Genomic DNA, 21,817 nt, shown 5'->3' with positions numbered 1-21,817 from the left:
AAAATAAACGCTGCATGAGTTTTAATGTTTTTTTTGCACACCGGTGTGCAGAACCCACTCTCAATAGTTCAGATGCAATTTAATCAGTTGATAGGTGATAACATTCACAGTCAGTTTCATTTTGTGATGTTATTTGAAATTATCATGAAATTTAATTTGAAACAAAATCATATGTACTACAAGCCTCCAAAAGTATGTTTCAAAAATCATGAGCACAGTGCCAGATAGACCAAGAAACACAGCACACAAGATATGAGCATTAAAAAGTTTGACTAAAACTACCCTTTTATTTCATGTTCAAGGTCAAGCAAATCCTAAAGTTTATATATAGCATGCAATTGATATATTGATTTGTAGCACATAAGATATTGTGCAAATTTCAGATCAGATACAGCTAAAAAGTTCCAGCTAATGTGAATAAGGGCAATAGTGTTGTCGTGTGCCACTATGAAGTGACTTTTTGACTTTAATTTAAAAAAATGTCTTTAACCCTCAAACTGTGCAAATAGTTAGAGATTTACTTTTTCTCAATACATGAAGAAAAAATTTCCTTTTTCTGTTTTTCAGTATTTCCTACTTCCTCTAGGTAACAAACCAGTTCTTCTAAAGCCCTGATTTAGTTAAAAGTAATAAAACGCAGAAATAAACCGAACATATTTAGACCTATAGCCCACATCTAAAACATCATTCTCAAAGCTTTAAAAATCTATAATAATTTAAATTGTCAACTGTCAATAAAAAAATTCAGCACTCTACCAACCCATCGGTTATAAGTAATAGGAGCAGTTTAAGGGTTAATGAACCTCTATAAAAAGAGACAGGGCTTGACAAATCACCAAAAAATCTAGGCACAAGAAAAACTTTTAGGAGCGTTTTTTTTCTTAAAGAAAAACATGTTCAAAATAATATTTCTATGAACTTTTCCAGGAAATAGCAGACTTCTTCCATGCAGATAGATATGCTGATGTGAATTCAAAAAGTTTTGTGTTGTCAACTTTAATTTAGTTACCACATGGAAAATTTTAGGTGCCAATCCCAATCTTTTAGTCACCATGACACCTGGAATTTGTCTAGCCCTGAAAAGAGATTAGGTATTATGCCAGCAGAATTTGGAGGCTACTTACTATGTTAGATATTATCTGTTCTACAGACTAAGTAAATGATGATTCAAGCATACACAAATTTCTAATGACTTATGAGGAAGAGGATGGATAGAGATCTTGATGCAAAATTACATAAGGTACCTCTTGCAATAGCAAAATGACAAACAGTAAAAACATGGTATGTGGTAGCAAGTATTACATCTGCAAAAACAAACTCAAAACAGGGAGAAAAATACAACTTAAGGAACAAACTTCTTTTACCTTATTTCAAACTTGGACAGAAAATAAAAGGTTAGTTTTACGATTAGTTTTTGAAAAAATAACTTTTTAAATTGTACATATAATTTCCAAAAACATTCTGTATTACTCTGATAGTTAGCTATTTTTTATTAATTGACTAGGACTTGGATTTTTCTGCCCCTAAAGATGAAATGTCGTTGCTGATTGGGGGTAAATTCAGGTTTTTTTTTAACCTATCAGCAATGTTGTTTCATATTTAGGGCATAAAAATCCAAGCCCTAGTAATGACCAATATTACATTGATTTGAAATAATAAATTTGTTGAAAACATGCGCTTATTACATCTTATCACAAATACATATTCAAAAGATCCATGATATACAATTAGCTTTCTTGATAAATTTAAAAAATTAAGTACATATTCAGGGGTGGATCTATGGTTGTGCGACCTATTTGGCGTTGCTGTACTAGGCGCACCAAATCAGGAGTAGAGGGATGAATAATTGAAAAATTCAAAAAAGTTTTTTCTGCACTATTTAAACTATGAATGTATAAAATGGAATGATTTGTGCAAGGAAAAAAAATTTTTTGAAGCATTTCATCTAGCTCTGGGAACAGAGCTGCAAGTTTCCGGGTTGTTTTACTGATTCAGCTTATATGCGAAAGGGATGCTGAAGCAATGTCTTGCACGAGAGAAAATTTTGTCTCCAGTTATCCCATACATATTTCTTAGAATAATTTCCAAGCTAATTGAAAGTTGTGAATTGTATCTGTTGCAAAGAAAATATAAAATGATTATTTTATTATTTATGTAATGACTTACTTCATATATGTAAATAGCAGTAAGTTTACTTTTATAAACAAACTTTTCCAAGCAATGCAAAAATCTTGGTATTAATGTAACCAATCAAATATTTGTAGGTTTTAATGTGAATACTTTATAAAAGGAATGTTTATTTGATGATAGAACTTGAGTTTTGATACACTTGAACATAATTCATTCCAATAAAGAATTGTGATTTGACATATAAAGAAACTGCCTGAGACACAAGAAAAACCCATAATGATTGCTACCAGTGGCTATGTTGCAGGGTTGCACAACCAGTTGTCGATATACCTGTCTTCATCGATAAAAACCTTTTTATAGGTCTTGATGTATTGCAGTTAGGTTATAATGTAGAGGTAAACCATGCCCAAATAACATTCAGTGTCTTCTGTGCTGGAGAAATGGCACTAAATTACAGTGAAAAGCAATAGATGCTTTCTGATTTTGACTATCATTTATTTATTTATGCAATATTGTTGGCCTAGAGGCCTATGCAAGAGGATGGCGTTGATTTACACATAGACATTTCGTAACATTGAACAAGAAATTTGTTATCGGGGGAATCAACAGTAGCGGAGGGGAGTTTGTTCCACTCAGCTATGGTATTAAGAAAGAAGCTGTATTTAAAACAGACGGCAGGGGCAAAAATAGGTTTTAAGTTTTTGGAGTGGTCAAGTAACGAGTGAGTGGAGATTAACCATGTTTAATTTTTCTTCCAAGTTCTCTTTATATATTCAATGTTAATATAATTTTCTCTCTCTCTCTCTCTCTATGGATATATTATTGTAATTGACATCTGAACCAGTAAGTTTCATGTATTTTCAGAAAGACAAATTCACAGCAGTGAAAAATACTACATTAAAGGTTGTTTTTTCTATTCATTTTTTTACATTATCACAATTCAGATAATCAAGATCCAAAATACTTCATTTTTGATGAAAATGGTTAATTTTTCCTTCAAGTATCCAGTTCTACAACAGCTTGATAGTCACTGGGTTCATAACCATTATTTTACATTCTGAAGTGTGTTACATACTAAAACCATGGCCGCGTATACTGGAAGTAGGCCCATATGCTGAGACCTTAGACAAGGGGCTCCTCTATAGTTAATTTATTGTGTAAGAAATAAAAAATGAGATTCATCTCCGAGACTCCCAGAATAAAGCCGACTATATTTGGCCAAAAAATAACAATAAAAGTTGTCTCAAAACCGTTGATATGTGTGAAATTAGCAGGTTTCTGAGCTTTTCTTATTGTCTCTCTCGATAAACTTATAGTTATAACTATATATTACACATATATCAATTGAAAATAATTTTCTTAAGGCATTTTTAATTTTCTATGTAACCTGAACTATTATGAATACGATAAGTCACTCTTGCAGCATTGATTTTCCTTCCTGGAGCATCTACAGATAAATTGCAGATTGCAGAAAAAGAAAATTTTTACTTTATATACATCTGCTCACCATACTATTTGATTATAAAAAAAAAAAAAGACATTTTGTGAGAAGCAGTGATTTAAAATGATATAAATGTTTTTTCAGTCTATCATTTTGATGCACCATCACCATTCTTATGCACAAAAAGAGCCAATTGGATTGAGACCTACATCTTCACACTCAGTATGTTCAATTAATCACAAGTACACAATAAGTAACAATTGAAAAATTAAAAATAATTTGACTGAATTACAAAATAATAAGGTGTGTTATAACCAGGGCCTGGATGTCAATGACATTTGCTTTTTTTGCATTTTTCACTGTTGGGGAAATTTTTTTAGTTTTGGTTCATTTTTTGGAATTTTCACGATTTTTTTACTTTTTAAATTTTTGACAATATTGAAAACAATTATGCAAATAGGCTTACTGATGGCATTGAGCACTTATGAAAAAATATGCTTGAATTTCTTGAAGGATAAAATAAAAGATGTTTTCTTTGGCTTCCTAACCATAGGCATACACAGGACTTTCTTGGGGAAGGGGGGGGGGGGTTTCATTTTGCCTTTCTTACTGCAAAAACCATATTTTCCCCCTCCCCAGTATGCCAGTCATGGCCCCCACATATAGCAATAAGGCCCTCCAGTCAGATTCTTCACAGGCCTCTCAATAATGAATTTCTTGTGAAAAAAAAAATTTATAAGAATTGTGTCAGGACCTCAAGCCACACTTGTGGGGGGGGGGGCATAATGTGTCAGTGTTTCTCATCAATTCATGAATTACAACTCTATTATAAAAATTGTTATTTTTGATGAAATCTAAACAAGATAGGAAAAAAATTTACATATGATTTTGATGCCGTCAAAACGTTTTCTTTTGACATTTGAACATACTGGTTTTTCAAGAGAACTTTGTTGTTATTTTGATGGATTTTTTTTTCATATTTTTATGGTTTTTCAATTTTTATGGAATTTTTTCAAGTTTTTAGGGCATTTCTCAGTTATTTTTCAGGATTTTTTAAGGCAACAACATCCAGGTCTTGGTTATGACAATGCCAAAGAAATAAACAATATGAGTAGAATCTGTGATACTGGGGCATACTTCAATATTGATTTGTATATATTATGGACATTGACATGTGTCTCCCACTATTTTAAAGGAGTATCTACACTCTGCACATCATGAATTGTTCATGAGTGATTTGCTGAGCTCCTTATTTGTCAGGATATGAATGTGGTCACTACATCAAAGAGACTATACCACACCTCCAGGATCTGGTATGGCAGAAACCTGTATAGCAATGCATTTACAATCAGTTTGTATGTGGACAGTAAAGGAAGTAGAGAAGTAGTAGGTAGAGAAAATAAGTGAGGTGATAGGTGTGAAACACCAGTCAGATTGTATATGCTCACCTAATGTAACTTGCCACCAATAAGCAATAAACTGTACAGAAATATGTAAGACAAGTTAGCAAGAATAAACCAAGAGACTTTCTGCAATGAAGAAATAAAAATATGTAATATTTGCAATGATTTCAATGAGTTTGTTGAAATTATTTTACTGTAATTGTAGAAGTACTATGATCAATTTACATTCACTTGAAAAATAAGCTTCACTACACTATAGATAGGTTAGAATACAGGTGTACACATGTCAAGCAACCATAGTATAACAGGATTCTACTTTGAATACATAAACATTTTCTGTCAAGAAAAAAAAATTAAATTCAAGTTAAAAAAATTAAAATTTTTACAGAAACATATTTTGTTGAAAATTGATATATAAAATATTTTTTTCCATTTTAAATCAACATAATTTCTATGAATGCAGAACATACTACATGTTTACATATCTTCATTTGTGACTTGATAGATTATGGAGCACTAATTTGTAAAACCAGAAAAGAGTGAATCCTTCAGAAGCAATACAGTTTACTAATATGTGCAGAATACCAACAGTTCAGATTTGAACATACAGTAATCAATCATTCTGGGAAAACTTTAGGACTTATGTCAATCTGCCATTGAATATAAGGAGTATTCACTATGGAAACAATAGATAATTTGATGTTCAAAAATATATTAAACGTAAAGTCAAACTATTAGCATACATACCTACAGAACATTCTACTTAAACAAATATCTAGTCTCAAAAAATAAACGTCTTTCAAACATGCCACGGCTTTATGGATGTTTTTATAATCAGTATTTTTTTTTAAGTTATTCTTTATTGGACTTCATATTATTTTTTAAAATCTTATTGTTCACAAAAATTTGATTCCCTCCTAAAAGAAAAATTCATGACATTAGAAATTCCAAAAATAGAGAGAGAGAGAAATTTCTTTTTACAACAACATTCTCACTTACTCAGCATAAATTTGAAACAATCTAAAACACTATATGTTCCACAAAATTTTAGTATGCAATTGACTAATTTATCTTCAAATAAATTGCTTTGAAACTTGATAATATTGTAATTACTAGTACAACACTTGAAAAACAAACATGCGTAAATAAAGTGTACAGCATAATGAATATATTTTTCAACTCACAGATTGTATGTGAGCTGCAAAATCAGATACAGGACAAACACATCAAATTCTGCTTATAATTTTATGAACTTTGCTGTACTACAATAACACACAAACTATTCTGCTAATTACTAACTATTATTCAAATAATTGTGATACTTCTTTGAAAAAAGTTTTTTTTCCTAAAATTGATTTCATCAGAAAAATCTTATTTCATTTCCCAAACCTTTATGGAATGAACAGAGATGTACAAGTGTAGGAAAAATTCACTTGCCAGTGCAGTTGCTTTCGCCATTATTTTTATCAGAAAAAAAAAAAAATTAAACAATAAAGTACTCACAGCAGATACATATCATCTTGTTTTAAAAAGATACAGAATTTTATAATAACAGCTGCAAACAGGCATGCTTCTGCTGCTCAAACATTTGTTTTGTGCTACATACGAGAAACAGCTGCACATAACAAAAAATACATATACATATATGTATTCTACATGAAATATATACAACCAGCATATCACCCCTGAAAAAAAGCATTTCAATAATACCTAAAATTAAGTTTATCCAACTAATGATCTGGATATTTCAATACCTTGATTAAATTAAATAGCACTCTCTCACTGAAAAGAAAAACATAACTTTCAAATATACCCTCCTTTACGCAGTGTTCTAAGAGTACCAACAGTACCAACATCAGAGCTATTTGGCCGCATGTTACGCAAAGTATTAAGCTGCAGCACAGGATTAGGCATTCGTGACAGTGGTGGGGGTACAGTAGGAGTCAGACCTATAGCAGCTGGACTTTTAACCATAGCTACTGGTGGAACAATTCGGCTCATCACAAAATCTGGACTTAGTACTCTAGCTGTTGAAGCAATATTCAAACCTTCACCTTCTGCATATGCCTCAATTTGATCCTTACATATAGAACTTGATGTGGCAGATAAAGAAGATTCGTCAGTCATGTTTTGTAGCTGTAAAGAAGGGTCAGAACTATCACATATGACTGTAGATGATGAATTATCAGCAGATATAAGTTTTCCAATACCAATTTTGCTTATCTGACCCATCAAGTCTACATTCACACTTGAAGAGTCTCTATTATTTTGCTTTGAAGGAGGTTGTGAACGAGAACGTCTCTGTTTTTTTAGTAAATGAAAGCCTTTAGCTATTGAAGAGCTACCAACTAAATCAGGAATACGTACACCAGTGAATGGAAGAGGTGTTGATGGAGGAGAACCTTCTGGAGAAGGAGCAGGCGTTGGTGTTGGCGATGTTGCCTGAAATAATAAATTATTAAAGTTGTGGATTTTAATGAAATAAAAAGTTCCATGCAAAACAAACTTCTTATTCATAATTCCATCAAAATACTGATGTTATACAGGGTGTTACCTTGAAATGGCAACAAACTCAGAGGGGTGATATTACTCATCAAGAGGAACAAAAATTGCCATACAACATGGTAAAGCAAACCATGTTTAGTTGGTGAAAATCTCAAAAATACCTAAATACCTATGAAGGATGTGACATCACGTAGGACAAAAAGGCCAATAATAAGTGGGAAAACATTTATTTCACAGCATGATTACAATAACAGATCTTCGTGGCTGCAACTTCAAACAACTCCTATAATCATTTCTCTTCATCTACTTTCTGACATTGAATTGTGCTGGACAGGCTGTATTGTAATCATGCTGTCAAGTAAATGGTTTTTGCACACTTATTTATTTTACTTTTTTGTACTTACTATTGTACTCCACAGGCTATGTTGTAATCATGCTGTCAAATAAATGTTTTCTCAACTTATTATTGGCCTTTTTGTCTCACTCGACCTCACACCCTTCATAAGTATTTTTGAGATTTTCACCAACTAAATGGGGTATGCGATACCATGTCCTACGACAATTTTTGTTCCGTTTGATGGCTAATATCACCCCTTAGTTTGTTGCCACTTCAAAGCAACACCCTGTATGTATTATACTCAATTTTTGCAATAGGACATCCAGAATCAAATGAAAGCCCTTTTTTCATGGTCAAAAATGATGAAATGATATTGGAATTTGCAACATAAGTATCGTTCAAAAAGAAAGATTCTTTTAAAGCAAAAACAGTTATACAGTGAAACCTCTCTAAAATAACCATTTGGCCTTCTAAGAAACTTCAAAAGTTGTTATTAATTGAAATTTAAAAAAAAGACGTAATTTATGAGGTTTTTTTATGAATACCTGGAATTTTATGTACACAAACTCAAACAACTCCAACCAACATGTCAATGACCTTACAATCAGAGCACATCATCCTTCTTAAAAATCTGGAAAAAGTTTCTACAGGTCTCTATACCAAAATAATTTATTCTCCATCATCATCTATCACATTCCCTTCCATGATTGGCTATGCCATTTTTCCTTCCTCCTCCTCACGTGGCAGGTCATTTTTATTTTGCATCCTGATAAGGCAGCAACCCTGCTATAGAAGGTTTTTTTGCCTTTTTTTTTTAAATTTTACTGAAGAAGGAACTTCATATAGTTTCAAAACATGTATAAAATTTGTTTTCCCCTCATATTTTGGGCATATCTAAGTGCTTTACTTATTCTTTCACCCAAAAGGTAATCCTTTCTAAAGATAATCTCTTTGTTTCCTGCTCCCCAAAAGAAGAATGTACTCTTTATTCCCAGTTGCAGTCAGCCATGGAATTGAAATAGTTTCAACATTATGCCAATGGGTTTTATTATTTATTGTTCACTCTGAGAAAAACTGGTCATGAAAGAAGGTGAGTTGCCTAATAGAGGTGGTTGCTTATAGAAGTTTCATTATACTTCACAGAAGTAACCAATAGAAAAGGATAACATGAGTTTACCATGAATATGGGAAAGCTGTAATTACCTAAAAGATCATTTGTTTTTTTAATGCAATCTAATAATTTTTTGTTGTCTGCCTGCACTCTATAGAGAGGTGTTTACAAAGGAAAAGCAGACTAAATGCACTTAAGAAATGCATCAAATTTTTGCTATCAACTTAATAAGGTTATGCAATAAAGGAATATTCAAAATTGATGAATGTTTACTTGCTCAACCAAAACTGAATCTGACCTTTCGATATGGGCTCATTACTGATGGAATCATGGCATGAATTCCTCTCTGTGTAAGCAGCTTTGCTAAACTTTGTCCTCCTGAAGACATGCAAGTAGGTTTTTCTTGAGGGCTGTTCAAAGCAGATGGTGGCTGAGAAGTCACACGAGTAGTGACTTGCAAAGATGGATAACTGCAAAGCAAACATTATATTATAGTAGCTAAATGTACAGAAAAAAATGTATTCTTACTTGTACCGTTTTGCAACATAAGGCTCTTTTATACCTATGAATCAATTCTTATTGCCACATTATTTTATGTATAAGTAAGGAATCTAAAACTGAAGAAATTTAATATTTTGAATTTTGTTTCAACTACCTTCATCAAGCAACCATAAAATATTTGGAAATCATCATATACTCTATGCTGAAAACAGTTTCTAGACCAGGGATTCCCAAACTTTTTATATTCAAAACACCCTTGAAAAAATTTTGAAATATCTCATGGCACATTGTGTGAAAATCACAGCTTTATAAATACAAATTAATTTTAACAATTTCTTGCGACACTCGAGCCAGTCTCATGGCTACATCACTTTTTGAGAATCATTGCTCCAAACCATAGTTTCCCAACCTTTTTTTGTCCCATCGTCCCCTTCTCCAGAAATTTTTTCTCCCATCGCCCCACCAACACAATCTAACCCCTAGGATCCTGTTATACCTGTAGCTTCTACCACTCCTTGGAACATTCCATTGTCACCCCAGGGGCATTAACACCCACATTGGGAATCACTGCTCTAGACACTGGAGTGTGCAAAACTTTTCTTGTTTTTATTGCGAATTTGGTATAGGGCCACTTTCTGTTGTATTTACACTCTCCATTCTTCTGTAGGTATACTTTAAATTAGTTTCTAATAATATTCCTCCTTTATCACAGGAGTTAAATATGACAGAGAAGAAGGATGTTTTGGCAAAGATCACAAACCAGGCATTCTTACCAAAGATCCTCTGTTACAGAGGGTGCACAACTTCCAGCTCACCAAACACTTTCACCTGGCCTATGAAAGGTGTTCCTAACAAAAACATTCTCCACCATTGACTCGCTGAATTTATGTGCTGAAATTGCATGTAGTAATGAGCTAACTCAATGTTGGCTAATTCACAATACACTCAAATTTCATACAAACACATTCTCAAAACCTATTCTATGCCAACTCTCTTATAATCCTGCTGGCGGGATCCCTTGATAGTAATCTGCACATTCCTACAATCTATCAGGTGTCTAGACACTTTTTGAACATAGAGTATACTCAACATGCAAATGATCATTAAGAACACCCAATAGAAATTAAGTAAGAGTTCATTGCATCTCATTGATACAATCAACTGTATTATAAATCAGGCTGGATAAAAAGTCTTTCCAGAAATATATAATATATCATTATCAGAAGCCATTAAACTAAGAAAGGTGATTAAAAAGTTAATTTTGAAAGTGGATATAATTGGTGCTCCTATGGCTGGTGCATGCATCATATTTTAAAGCAAATTTTTGATTAACTGTTTCTACTTTAACACACGGCCAATTTATTCTATGAATAAATGACTGTGCATTGAATTACCTAGGAGTAACACTGGTCAAGGCATTGGGATTTTGGAGGCTTGATGTTGTAAATGTATAGACTGAACAAGTTGGCATAAAGCTCTTTCCAGGGTAACAGATCTCTGAAAACAGTGAAAAATTGGAATAATATTTATGTTTTGTGATCTCTATAAAATATAATAGAAATTATTAAGCCCATTTTTAAAAAAATAAATGACTTGAATTATAAATGAAAGAAAATTATGCACACCTTCATCTTCTTCATAATCAGCCAAACTGACTCTTTCATCAAAATCTTTCAATTTTGTTTCACCCTTAATCCTTACACCCGGTCGAGATTCAAAAATTCCACCTAGATGAGGCGTAGCCAGTCGTTGCCAATGTTTCAATGTCTGTGAGCCTGAAATACCAATAAAATCATGGTTTATGTTTAAAATGAAATATAATAAGGGTGCATAGTTGAAAACCGAAAACAAGTTTTACATTAAAGCAAGAATGAAAAATCAATACAGTCCATATTGCTGTAGACTACAACTTAATAATATGGTAGCTGATTTAAAATGAGGCCATTGTCAGATGGTCCTGTTTTTTTTTTGTCTTTGAAGCACTCAGTCCTTTGAAGACTAACCCTGAAAAAAAAGATGATCTTCAAGCATAAAAAAAAATAAAAAATAAAAAAAACGGCCTCCAATATTAGATTCCACCTACCCAGTATACCTTAAGAATTTTTACCCATGCATAAAATGCACCATTTTAAAAGCCAAAACATGTTTTATACACCAAAAATTCAATTATTATTATTATTGTATATTAAAAGGCATAAAAAAATGACATTTTTAAAAATATCACCTTCTAAAGGTTTGATAATCTGTAGCTTCTCAGGTAGTTGATACCTGCGAAATGAGCGATTATAAAATATCTTCTTCATGTTAGGTGTCCACCTGTTAGCACATGTTCCATCACTATCATTGCTGAGATCACTCTCCACACCACTGCTTAATGCAGTCAAGCCTATGTCTAAGACATTTGGCCTGGATGTGCGAAACTTTCCCCCAGTGTATCTACAAGATTACATAAAAATGAAAAATATATATAATGTGAAACATACATTTTTTATTTTATTTTTAATGTAATACTTTAATTTGCTTTCTGCAAAAATTATATTAAGCCCTTCCCTTTCCTTTCAAACTGAGCAAAACTGTGGTCTTATCGCAATGGGCAATTTACTATCGAGTGAGTTGTGCTAGAGTGTGAGAGTGTGCGTATCTAACAATCTGAGTGCATATCTAGTGTTGTCTCTGATTTTTCAGTGCTGCCATCCAAATTCAAATTGTGAGTGGAGTGCAATGATTGAATATTTATACTGTTGTAGGCATGCTGCATGTTTCACTGATTGGCATTAGGAGTGGCACACATCTTTTTCTTCAAATTTTCAGCACGCACAAGTGCCTTTCCTCCCCAAACTTTGAGACTAATTAAACCCAGAAGAGAAATACTCCATTTTCTTCTATTATATATACTGAATGTGTATATTCTTCTACTAACTTGAATAACACAAATAAAAAAAGATCAATTTAAAACACCACCTCTTTTACCATCATCAAAATATGAATGAAAGGAGGATTGCTAGGAGTTGGTGATGGTGGGGAAGGAGGGTTTGAGAACCTGGTCAATTGAGAAATACTTTGCAAAACTTCTAAGCTCGTCATTGCCGTTGGGAGGGTTAAACCAGTATTTTTAAACCTGCACTCCACAGCCAATATAAGAGAATAAAATAACAACTGAATGAAATTGGAAGAATAACAAACAAAAAGAAGAAGACAAGGGGACACCAGTATCATTTAGTAAGGGACAATTCCAGGTTCTGGTGTTGCAGGGTTTTTCTCTAATACAGTAGTTAATAAATGGAATAACTTACCTCCAGGGGTAGTGAATTCTAACACAACTGATACATTCAAAAAGAAATACGATAGCAGAGTGGGATAAATCGAGAAGCTATCCATACTTAGATAAGACAACTGTAATCTTTTTTTACGAGCAGTGTATTATTAATTTTATTTTTTCGTGATACATGCTTTTATATTGGGTTGCTGCATTTTGGTTATATTTGACATCCATATTTTTTAAGGGCATAATTTTGTCAGCCACCTCATTGGGCAATTTGCCTGTTTTGGCCTTTGTATTTGTACCTTTTTTATGTATTGATATTGCTGAAATTCCACCTCACGTCAAAATTACAACTTACGTTTCTTGACCTTCATCATCTGTGTTATAGCTTTCAGCATATGCAGACTCAGTATCTGATGCAAGATCATTAAATCCTGATGACATTGAAGATAGCTGACTCAAGGATGAAAAACAAGATGAAGTCAATGCCTTGCTAGCACCTGAGCTCATAGTATAATGAGACTGCGATGAATTTAAACGATTTCGACTGATGCAACCATGATGTGCATATCGCACAGTGTCAAATACTTTTCTACTATGGCAACTGCAATAAGAAGAAAAATAGCAATTTTAAACAATTTTTTTTAACTTTCAATATGCATTACATGAAAAGTATGTAGATTTTGTTTGATAATTTATTAAATATATTTCACAGAATAATAATTTCATTTAGGAGAGATGAACAGCTTTTTTTCCCCTACTGTCCCACCTGTGCGATATTTGCTGAAGTTAAAAGAGGCTACTAATGCCTCTACTTTTGTGCCTCACGGCACAGTGTGTGAAACAAAAAAGGCAGAGTCGTGTCTATAGTGGTGTAGATGGTAGCATGCTTGCCCGGTTTGCAAGAGGGCCTGGGTTTAAGTCCCAGCGCAGACCAGAAGACTTTTCTTTCCGAGTTCACCTCAGAATAATATCCAGAAAATATCTGTTCCCAATCATTTTATTTGTTTATCTATTTAAAATATAAAATTTCTCCTTTGGTCTGATAGCAATCATTAAATCAAGATTTCACTGAATAATTGAATGACACATTGTAATTTATGTCATTAATCATATTGTTGAACACAAATAAAAATCTGAGTCTGTCACCCAGTCTTAACAGACGAGTTGGTGTGGCATTACTACACATATGGTTAATATAGAGTCAAAGAATATTTCAAATACAACCAAAATAATGTTTAAAATCATGTTTAAATTTTAGGTTGAAACAAATCTTTGGTTCAGTCTTACCTTTTTCCATCAGATGAGTAACCATCACTATCCCTGCCTAGTGACTGTTCCAGTTCTAATGCTAGAGAATCTGGATTTAAGTAAGCATTATTATATCCATAAAACTGGAACTTATTTGCACTTGGAAGACGGCTACGTTGCGCTTGTTTTACATCAGCCTGTAGTTCTTGAAAAGCTGCCATAAGTTCACCATATTTCTCTTTCATTTCTATCAATTCCTCCGAAAGATCATGTTGACATTCTTCTGCTACTTCCAACTTGCTGGCCAAACATTCGTTGTCTGCAGTCAACTATGGAAAAAAACAGATGTTGAATAATTCCAGAAATTTCGGTGCATTTCTTTTTTAATCTTATGGATAAACTCACTATTTGATTTTGTTTCTGAAGCAGAATTTCTGATTAAAACACTTACATCTCGAAGTCTCCGTTGTAAATCAACCACTTGAGATAAAAGCTGAGTGATTTCTTCTTGCTGACGAATATTATCTTCTGTTTTTTTAGCAATTTCTTCTTCGAGATATGATATCTGACAATTAGCTTCTCCTAATTAGAAATAAAAATTATATTTTAAATGTTGTTTTATCTGAAGTCAATCAATGAATAAAGAATTGTTGAAACAAGGTTTCACTGTAACTTCAAAACAAATCTCAATATCTAGAAAATCTATCTTAAATTGACATAATTTATACCTGAAAAAAATTAAATATAATACTACCCAATTGCTTCACACAATCAGTTATGAGCTGCATTTCTCTTTTCTCTTCTTTTTCAATATCACTAGATCTGGAAAATGCTTCTGTTCGGAGTATACTGTTTTCTTCTTGCAAGGAGCTGATTTTCTTGTTGAGAAGCTCCCAGTTGATAACAAGTGTTTTTTCTCGGCTAATTATGATTGAAAAATGTTTGTTACTGAGAGAGGAAAAAAGAAACTGTTAAAAATTACAAACCCAAATACTAAGTAACTCAGGAAATTAAAAATTTTTTATAACAAGCTTACACAGGAGAGCCGGATTCCAATTCTGTGTCCAAATCTTGCGTATAAATTTGCAGCAGCCCATTCTTTACAGCCAAATCATGTCGCAACTGGGTAACCTAACATGAAATAAATGAACATGAAAAAAGCAATAACACAGAATAAAATTTTCATTAATAGAGAAAACTCTAATGACAATTAAAAAATGGGTATTTTGAAAAAAATGTCTAAAATATGAAACTTAAAAGTAGCAAAAAAAAATACATGTATTCTTACACTTTCATTAGCGGTAATAAGCTCTTGTTCAATCTGTTCATTGCGAATTCTAAGGTCTTTATTCTGTTCCAGCAAGGATTGTCCAATACGGGCTGCAAGCTCTAAATCGCGTTCTTTCTATGTATAAATAATAACAATAACACTTTTACAAAATGATTGAGTAATTTGTACACATCACATTCATAATAAATATAGGTACACATATTATTTCAATATTCAATTTCAGCTTATTTGTCTAAATACAAATACAAAGGTCACAACAGGCAAACTGCAAAAAAGAAGTGACCTGAAAAAAGAAGAAAAAGCATCAGTAAAAATGGTCTTATTTAATCATTTGTCCCAGAATCACTTTTTTAAATCTATTTAGTACATTTTCCAGCAATGCTTTCAACTGTTATTCAAAGATTTATTTTACAGAATGAGTACATATGCAATAACCATATTATAATATTCATGTTTATTAAAAGTAACAGCGTAATTAATACAGTAGAAACTCTCTCAAACATTTTTGTCAACCCTTTTTTTCTCAACTCTGGCCTTTGATATTTTTTCTACCAAAAATACATTTTGGCTGTTTTATATTATGCTCACTTTTTCTAAACTTTGTAGCACAACATTGTTGAAATACAGTAAAATATTTTCAAAATGAAAATTGTTTGAGAAAATTTATTGTTTTCCATTGACCACCAAACTACACATTTGTTAACAAACCCTCAAAAAGAGCATGGTGTGATCCTATGAGAGTAATCTTCTTTCTTAATAGAACTTAGACTTACATGAATAATGTTAAGAATGTGTAAAATTACATCATGCAGATCTGCAATGATATATGTAGTTTAGGCAGTTGTACTAGAGCTAGGGAAAGTGTCACTTGAAACTGAAGAATTGCTACTACAATTTATGCCCTACTTATAACTTTACTTCTTGAAGACAGACACAGTGGCGTCAGAATTTCAACTAAATGTAAAACCTCTATATAGTATGACTACCACAATTTCAAACTTATTGGAATGTACCAGCAGTGCACACATATAAAAACTTTAATTCAGAACACTGACAAAATTATGGACATTGACGATGATGGGCTGATTCTTCACATATTAATGGAGGATGAACTTTGGGACAGGGTTTCAAATTAAGAAGAGATTGATTAGACATCAGACGCATTGGAATGGAACTGGCTATAAATCTCATAACATACAATGTGTACAAACACTCTATTTTGAACACCTCTCTATCTTGAGCAATGGATACACTGTGTCCAGTAGCACAGCTAGGTTTTGGTCAGTGGGGGAGCAAAATTTGGAACGGTGCCATGTTTTGTTTCTGCTTTAGGAGCAAATTTAAAATTATGCATTAGTAGAAAGAACTTGAAATTTTTCAGTTTAAAAAATCAAATTAATTTTATTGTTTTTACTTGATGTTATTTTTGAAATTAAATTAACTGCTTTTTAATTGATAAATTCATTTTAATTTTTTAATTAATTTAAAAAATGTATGTATAATATTTTATTCATACAAATACAAACACTAAAACACACAACTGGGAAATCACCCAAAAAGTTGTTTGGAAAAAAATTAGATTAAGGTATAAAAAATGATAGGAGAATAAAATGAATAGAAAAAAAAAATTATCTCTCTCCAAAATTAACCCAAGATATGATAGTAGAAAAAATCTTCATGCTTCCATCTAATCGCTTTCATCATGTTATACTCTTATTGTAAGTACACATCACATATACATGACTACTACTCAATCGTACATATACTTCTGAAACATTTCTCTATAGAATTTCTAACAAAGTGGTGCATGTTGTGTGGACAGCTTCCTTATATTATACTGACCATAACATATCTATGATGTAATAGTTATGCGTAGCTTGTGCTTGAGAAGTTTTGTCATCTGTATTTCCCATATTAGAAGTAAAACTAGCAGATGTCTGAAGTTTCATGTTATGCAAATACCACGTTAAAAGCCCACCTGCTCTCTGCGGGAAAACTTTTCAAACAAAAGACTGGTTGGCATTCTTGCCTCAAAGCTAAAAAACCGGAAAAAGAACTTACTCCAGTCAGTTATCACTGTCTCACTGGTAGGGTTCAAACATGGATCATCGCGATGTGAGTCCATCATGATGCCATTGCTCCACCACACCACTGCACAGTGGCTATCACATGCTACTAAATTGCAGATACACAACCAAAGGGCCTCATGAATCCAAAAAAGGTTTGGGAACCAGAGTTTTGGGAACCAAACTGCTTAGAAATTTCAAATGAATTGGTGAATGCTGGAAATTTTTGTATGTGTCCATAATGCATATAAGTATGTCTGATGCAAATTAAGCGTTTTAAATGACACTGTCCATTTTCCAAATAATTTTGTGCTTGCTGGTCTACCGCCTCCCTTTGGAGAAACTGTTCGAGGTTAAGAAACTGTAAAGTTGATTTCTTAATGGAAAACTCCCTATACCCTTTAGTTTGCACCTGCTGAAAATCCTACTAAGTAAGAAATAAAGAAAGCCTACTTCATTAAAAAAGATATGCAGGGTTCATACAAAATTTTTAAAATGAAAAGTAAGGAGTTTTTAAGGACTTTTTAAGGAGTTTCAAGCAGTTTTTAAGGAGTCATGGCAAACTTCATAACTTACAAGTTTTACAGCAAAAAAGGGGGCGGGGCACATATGCAAATTTATTTTTAATTTGCAAACAAACTTTCCCTTTTCTACATCTATATTTTTGAGAAGTGGTTCAAAAATTACAAGTTTTGATTTGTTACCCAGCATCATAAGAATTCATAAAATAATCACTCCACATACATGCTTTCTGTCGTCACCAAAGTGTTCTAAAACCTTCAAGTATTAGTCAAAAATATAACTCATAACAGCATCACATAAATTCTAAAAGTGATATTCATTCCCCCTCCAATTATTCAAACTAAAAACCACAGCCGACAAAGATTTTTCTTACAAAATTATTTATATTTGCTCTAGGCACACACACACACTTCCAGCACAACTTCCTGGATAGTAAATTGCCCATAGATGGTAATAGACCTGAGTTGTGCTTGGTTTGAAAGAAAGAAACCCCCCCCCCCCGGAAATCACTCACTCAAACAATCTGGGAATGTACCGCGGGCCACTCAATTGAAGTAAGAATTTGCCACGAGCCACTTGAGGCAGGCCACATTTAGGCCATGTGTTGAGCACATGTATGCTTTAAAATAAGGGGCTGTTCAAGTATTACATCAGCAAATTTTCAGCAATTTTTGACTCAACCCTCTTGTCAGAAAAAGTCAGCAAAACTCTCACCCTCCCCCTGTCAGCGCTCTGCCCCCTTCCTCCTAACGCTTATTGGTGGAATCTGAATTGGGGGCTTCCCCCCAGATGATCATAAATTTATTTTTTTAATCCACAAAATATTTTTAAAATATTTTTTCGAAACAAAATACCTTTATATGTTATTATAATCAATTTTTGTTAATTTCAATGCTATTTTAAGGCTAAGAACCCAAAATTGCTCAAGAAATTCACTGTGACCCTACCTCTCTAAGCCCTTGGTAACCCTTGACCCGCGGTAAACATTCGACCTGTGCAGACCAAATGTGGCCTGGCGTTATGATGTGGCCTGTCCCTAAATCTATTTTTGTAACAATGAACCAAGTGACACATTTACAGATCGCTTAAGTGACTTGTGGCAAAATTCCAGACCATTTAAGCGATCCCTTGAGTGACATGTGACAAAGTTTTAGAGCATTGGTCCTGCCACCAGTGCGGTTCTACATCACTCAAGTTATCCATGGCACATTCCCAGATTACTTAAGTGATCTGCGGCATAATCACGGATCACTTATATTACGCACGGCACAGCTCCAGAGCATTTGGATCCGCTAAGTATTTGAAGATCACTAGAGTGGCTCTGTAGGGGACTCAATAGGGAGAATGTTAGTTCAGGTGCCCACAAACTAGTGAAAAGTTTTACTCGTTTTTCACGCACAGAGTAAGACGCCATTAAGAATATTTCATATTTTTTATAAAGGGTGGTTGATGACGTAAGAATCATCCAACCCCCCCCCCTCCACGTCAGCAAATCGAAAATCCCCCATCCATGCTGACGTAATACTTAAATGACCCATAACATAAAGATAACCAAAAGTTATTTTCTGAAGGTTAAAAAAAGTGGGTTCAGCTATAGCGGCTGATCGGCTCATCCCCCCCCCTCCTGTAAAACCAGACGTGGCTCGGGCGGTCACTTTTAAAAGCCGGGTTTTACTAGCAGGTTTTCTATGCCGCACGCAACGCGAATCACCCAGCGCGACACACCGTCTATTCATCAATATGAAAAGCAGTACGACTGTTTTCCTACAGAGCGCAATACGGCTCACGACAGCGCGTTACGTCGGGCGTGATTGGCAGACTGCTTCTGGAGGAGCACGCGTTTCAGCAATCTTGCCTTCATTTTCGTGTTGTGTCTCTTCCCTTTAAACCGGAGCATGCAGCCGATAGAGTATATGACGCCAGGGTCATATACTATGTAGCCGTCCTGAGCCGATGCGCCACGCTTGGCAAATGCGTAACGTCATTATGTAACTCATTTCTGCCGACACGAAATGATCCAGTTAGGTTCACGCGGCGCAAAAAGCCTACTCCTAGGAAAACCTGGCTTCAGGGATGAACGCTCGTTACGGGATCCCAGGAGAGATAAACCCATTGTCTCTCATAGAGATCTCTTGTGTGTGGATAGAGCCTGTTCCTATTTTTTTTTGCCTTTTTATTTACGGTAACCAATCTGCGAAACAGATTCGCTTTCCCCACTGGACTTCAGTTTTTAGCACTTTAAGGCGCGGCGGCGAAAAGATACGCTTGTCGTCGTCCCTTACTCCATTGGAATTGAAATTTTTTTTCCTTTCTTCTTTTTCAGTAGTGAGTTGTAATGTGTATAAAACACGTCAAAAAAAAAACTGCGGAAAGCAGTGACATTTTGCGGTTTCTCGGAATTTTCGTAGTGAGATATTGGCTGTAAGCAAATGGGAAGGAGGGATAAAATAGGAATAGTAGGAGAGAATTGCAGTAAAAAAAAAAGACGATTGCGGCAAAAGTAGGAAATATAGGAAAGCTGCAAGGTCTGCACTCAGTATACTGCGTAATATAGGAGGTTCGAGACATCGTTTTGCCGCATAAGTAAAAACTTAAAAAAACTTTCTCACCACTGGGCATGGGGGAATTTTCGGCTACTGGTTCAATGGAGTGATGTCGTTCTACGGACCATCAATTTCTAACGATGACCAGTTTGCGACATAGGCAGGAAAACACGTCAAAACTAGCAATTCGGTAAAAAATCATATTTTTAGAAGCAAAAGCGTATAACCGTATTAATTTACTAAATACGACAAAATCGTAACGGTTGGCAGGTATGCACAACCATTGGATGTTCCAATCCCATCCCCTGCTTTCACATTTCCTATTACAAAGGGATAGGGCATTTTTTTTTTCTCTTTTCTTCCTCTTCATATTTGGGGTAAGTTTCCTCTTATTTTTTTAGGCAATGCTATTCATCACCATGGGGAATGCCTATTCTAAGAAAGATCATCCCTTCACAGAAAAAAAAAGGACTTTTTCAGGTGTGGCTGCAAAAAGTAAGAACTTATAAGGGCCCTTCCAGAGGGAAATGAAAAGTTAGGAGTTTTTAAGGAGTTTGTAAGGATGTGCGAACCCTGATATGGCATTTTGAAGTGAAGTTTAGGGATTTATAATGCTTATGGAAGAAAAAGTCTTCCAGAATCTGTTTTTTCTAGTGCTCAAAAGCTCGGAGCTTTTCTCTACGTCTCCCTAGTCTTGACACTGCCCCCTACACAAGCTAGTAGCTCTTGCCAAGGCACCTACAGGTAACGTGGCATTTCTAGGCACTAACCAATTCTCCTATACATAAGGTTAGGGGTCTCCAACCTGTGGTCCGCCATCAATTTTTTGGTGGCCCGCCAAAACATTTTGATTGACTGATGCAATATCATTCAAAAATAGGGTAAAACGAAAATTTCAGCAAAAAAAAAAAGTTACCCAGCTTCATATAGACTTATAACAAGGACAGGCTGGTCAGTCCTAGCTTCTTAGCTAGTCAGTATTTAGCTTCTTAATAAGGCATTAAATGCAAAAGAAACCACACCATACACTTCTTCATCATAAATAACTTCGAGTACATCCCATCCTACTTGAGTGGGAGAAAGCAGAAAATGAATGGAATTTCCATGGTATCACATTTATAGGGTACATGGCTGGGAAAGCAGCAGGTGGATGTATGCATCTTGATTGGTTGGAAGAATTTGTACAATATTAGTACAGTTAGTTTACTTGTGTTTTTGGTCTTTGAAGCCTTTGGTCAGAAGTCTTTAAATGAGTGCATGATGGCAAACAGTGATAGCAAAAAAAGGAGAGTTGAAGTAAAAGTGAGATTTTTTCAAGAGAAGTGGTCATCCCTTAATTTTTTCATCGAACACAATGCTAAAGCAGTTTGTCTCACTTGCAATGAGAGCATAGCCATGATGAAAGAATACAATATTAAGAGACATTACGATACCAAGTATAGTGTGAAGAATTG

General features: G+C 34.1%; 1 protein-coding gene across 1 annotated transcript in view; it reads right to left on the bottom strand.

Annotated features, from left to right (window-relative positions):
* Positions 1 to 253: 253 nt before the first annotated feature.
* Positions 254 to 21,817, bottom strand: part of milt (trafficking kinesin-binding protein milt) — a 36,985-nt gene continuing 15,421 nt past the window's right edge. Inside the window, exons 6-16 of the mRNA XM_089252475.1 lie at positions 15,230 to 15,346; positions 14,978 to 15,072; positions 14,696 to 14,862; positions 14,393 to 14,523; positions 13,981 to 14,270; positions 13,049 to 13,294; positions 11,653 to 11,864; positions 11,054 to 11,203; positions 10,823 to 10,925; positions 9,226 to 9,397; positions 254 to 7,416 (exon numbers count right to left, since the gene is read on the bottom strand). Coding sequence (XP_089108601.1) covers positions 6,778 to 7,416; positions 9,226 to 9,397; positions 10,823 to 10,925; positions 11,054 to 11,203; positions 11,653 to 11,864; positions 13,049 to 13,294; positions 13,981 to 14,270; positions 14,393 to 14,523; positions 14,696 to 14,862; positions 14,978 to 15,072; positions 15,230 to 15,346 — 2,322 coding nt within the window. The 3' untranslated portion in view covers positions 254 to 6,777. The remainder of the gene's footprint in view (positions 7,417 to 9,225; positions 9,398 to 10,822; positions 10,926 to 11,053; positions 11,204 to 11,652; positions 11,865 to 13,048; positions 13,295 to 13,980; positions 14,271 to 14,392; positions 14,524 to 14,695; positions 14,863 to 14,977; positions 15,073 to 15,229; positions 15,347 to 21,817) is intronic.

This window comes from Pholcus phalangioides, unplaced genomic scaffold (assembly GCF_987345545.1).
Source record: "Pholcus phalangioides strain wild (caught in Gottingen) unplaced genomic scaffold, Ppha-v1.0 ptg000029l_1, whole genome shotgun sequence".
NCBI lineage: Eukaryota > Metazoa > Arthropoda > Arachnida > Araneae > Pholcidae > Pholcus > Pholcus phalangioides.
The sequence above is the reverse complement of the archived record's forward strand: the minus strand, read 5'-3'. Positions and strand labels throughout refer to the sequence as shown.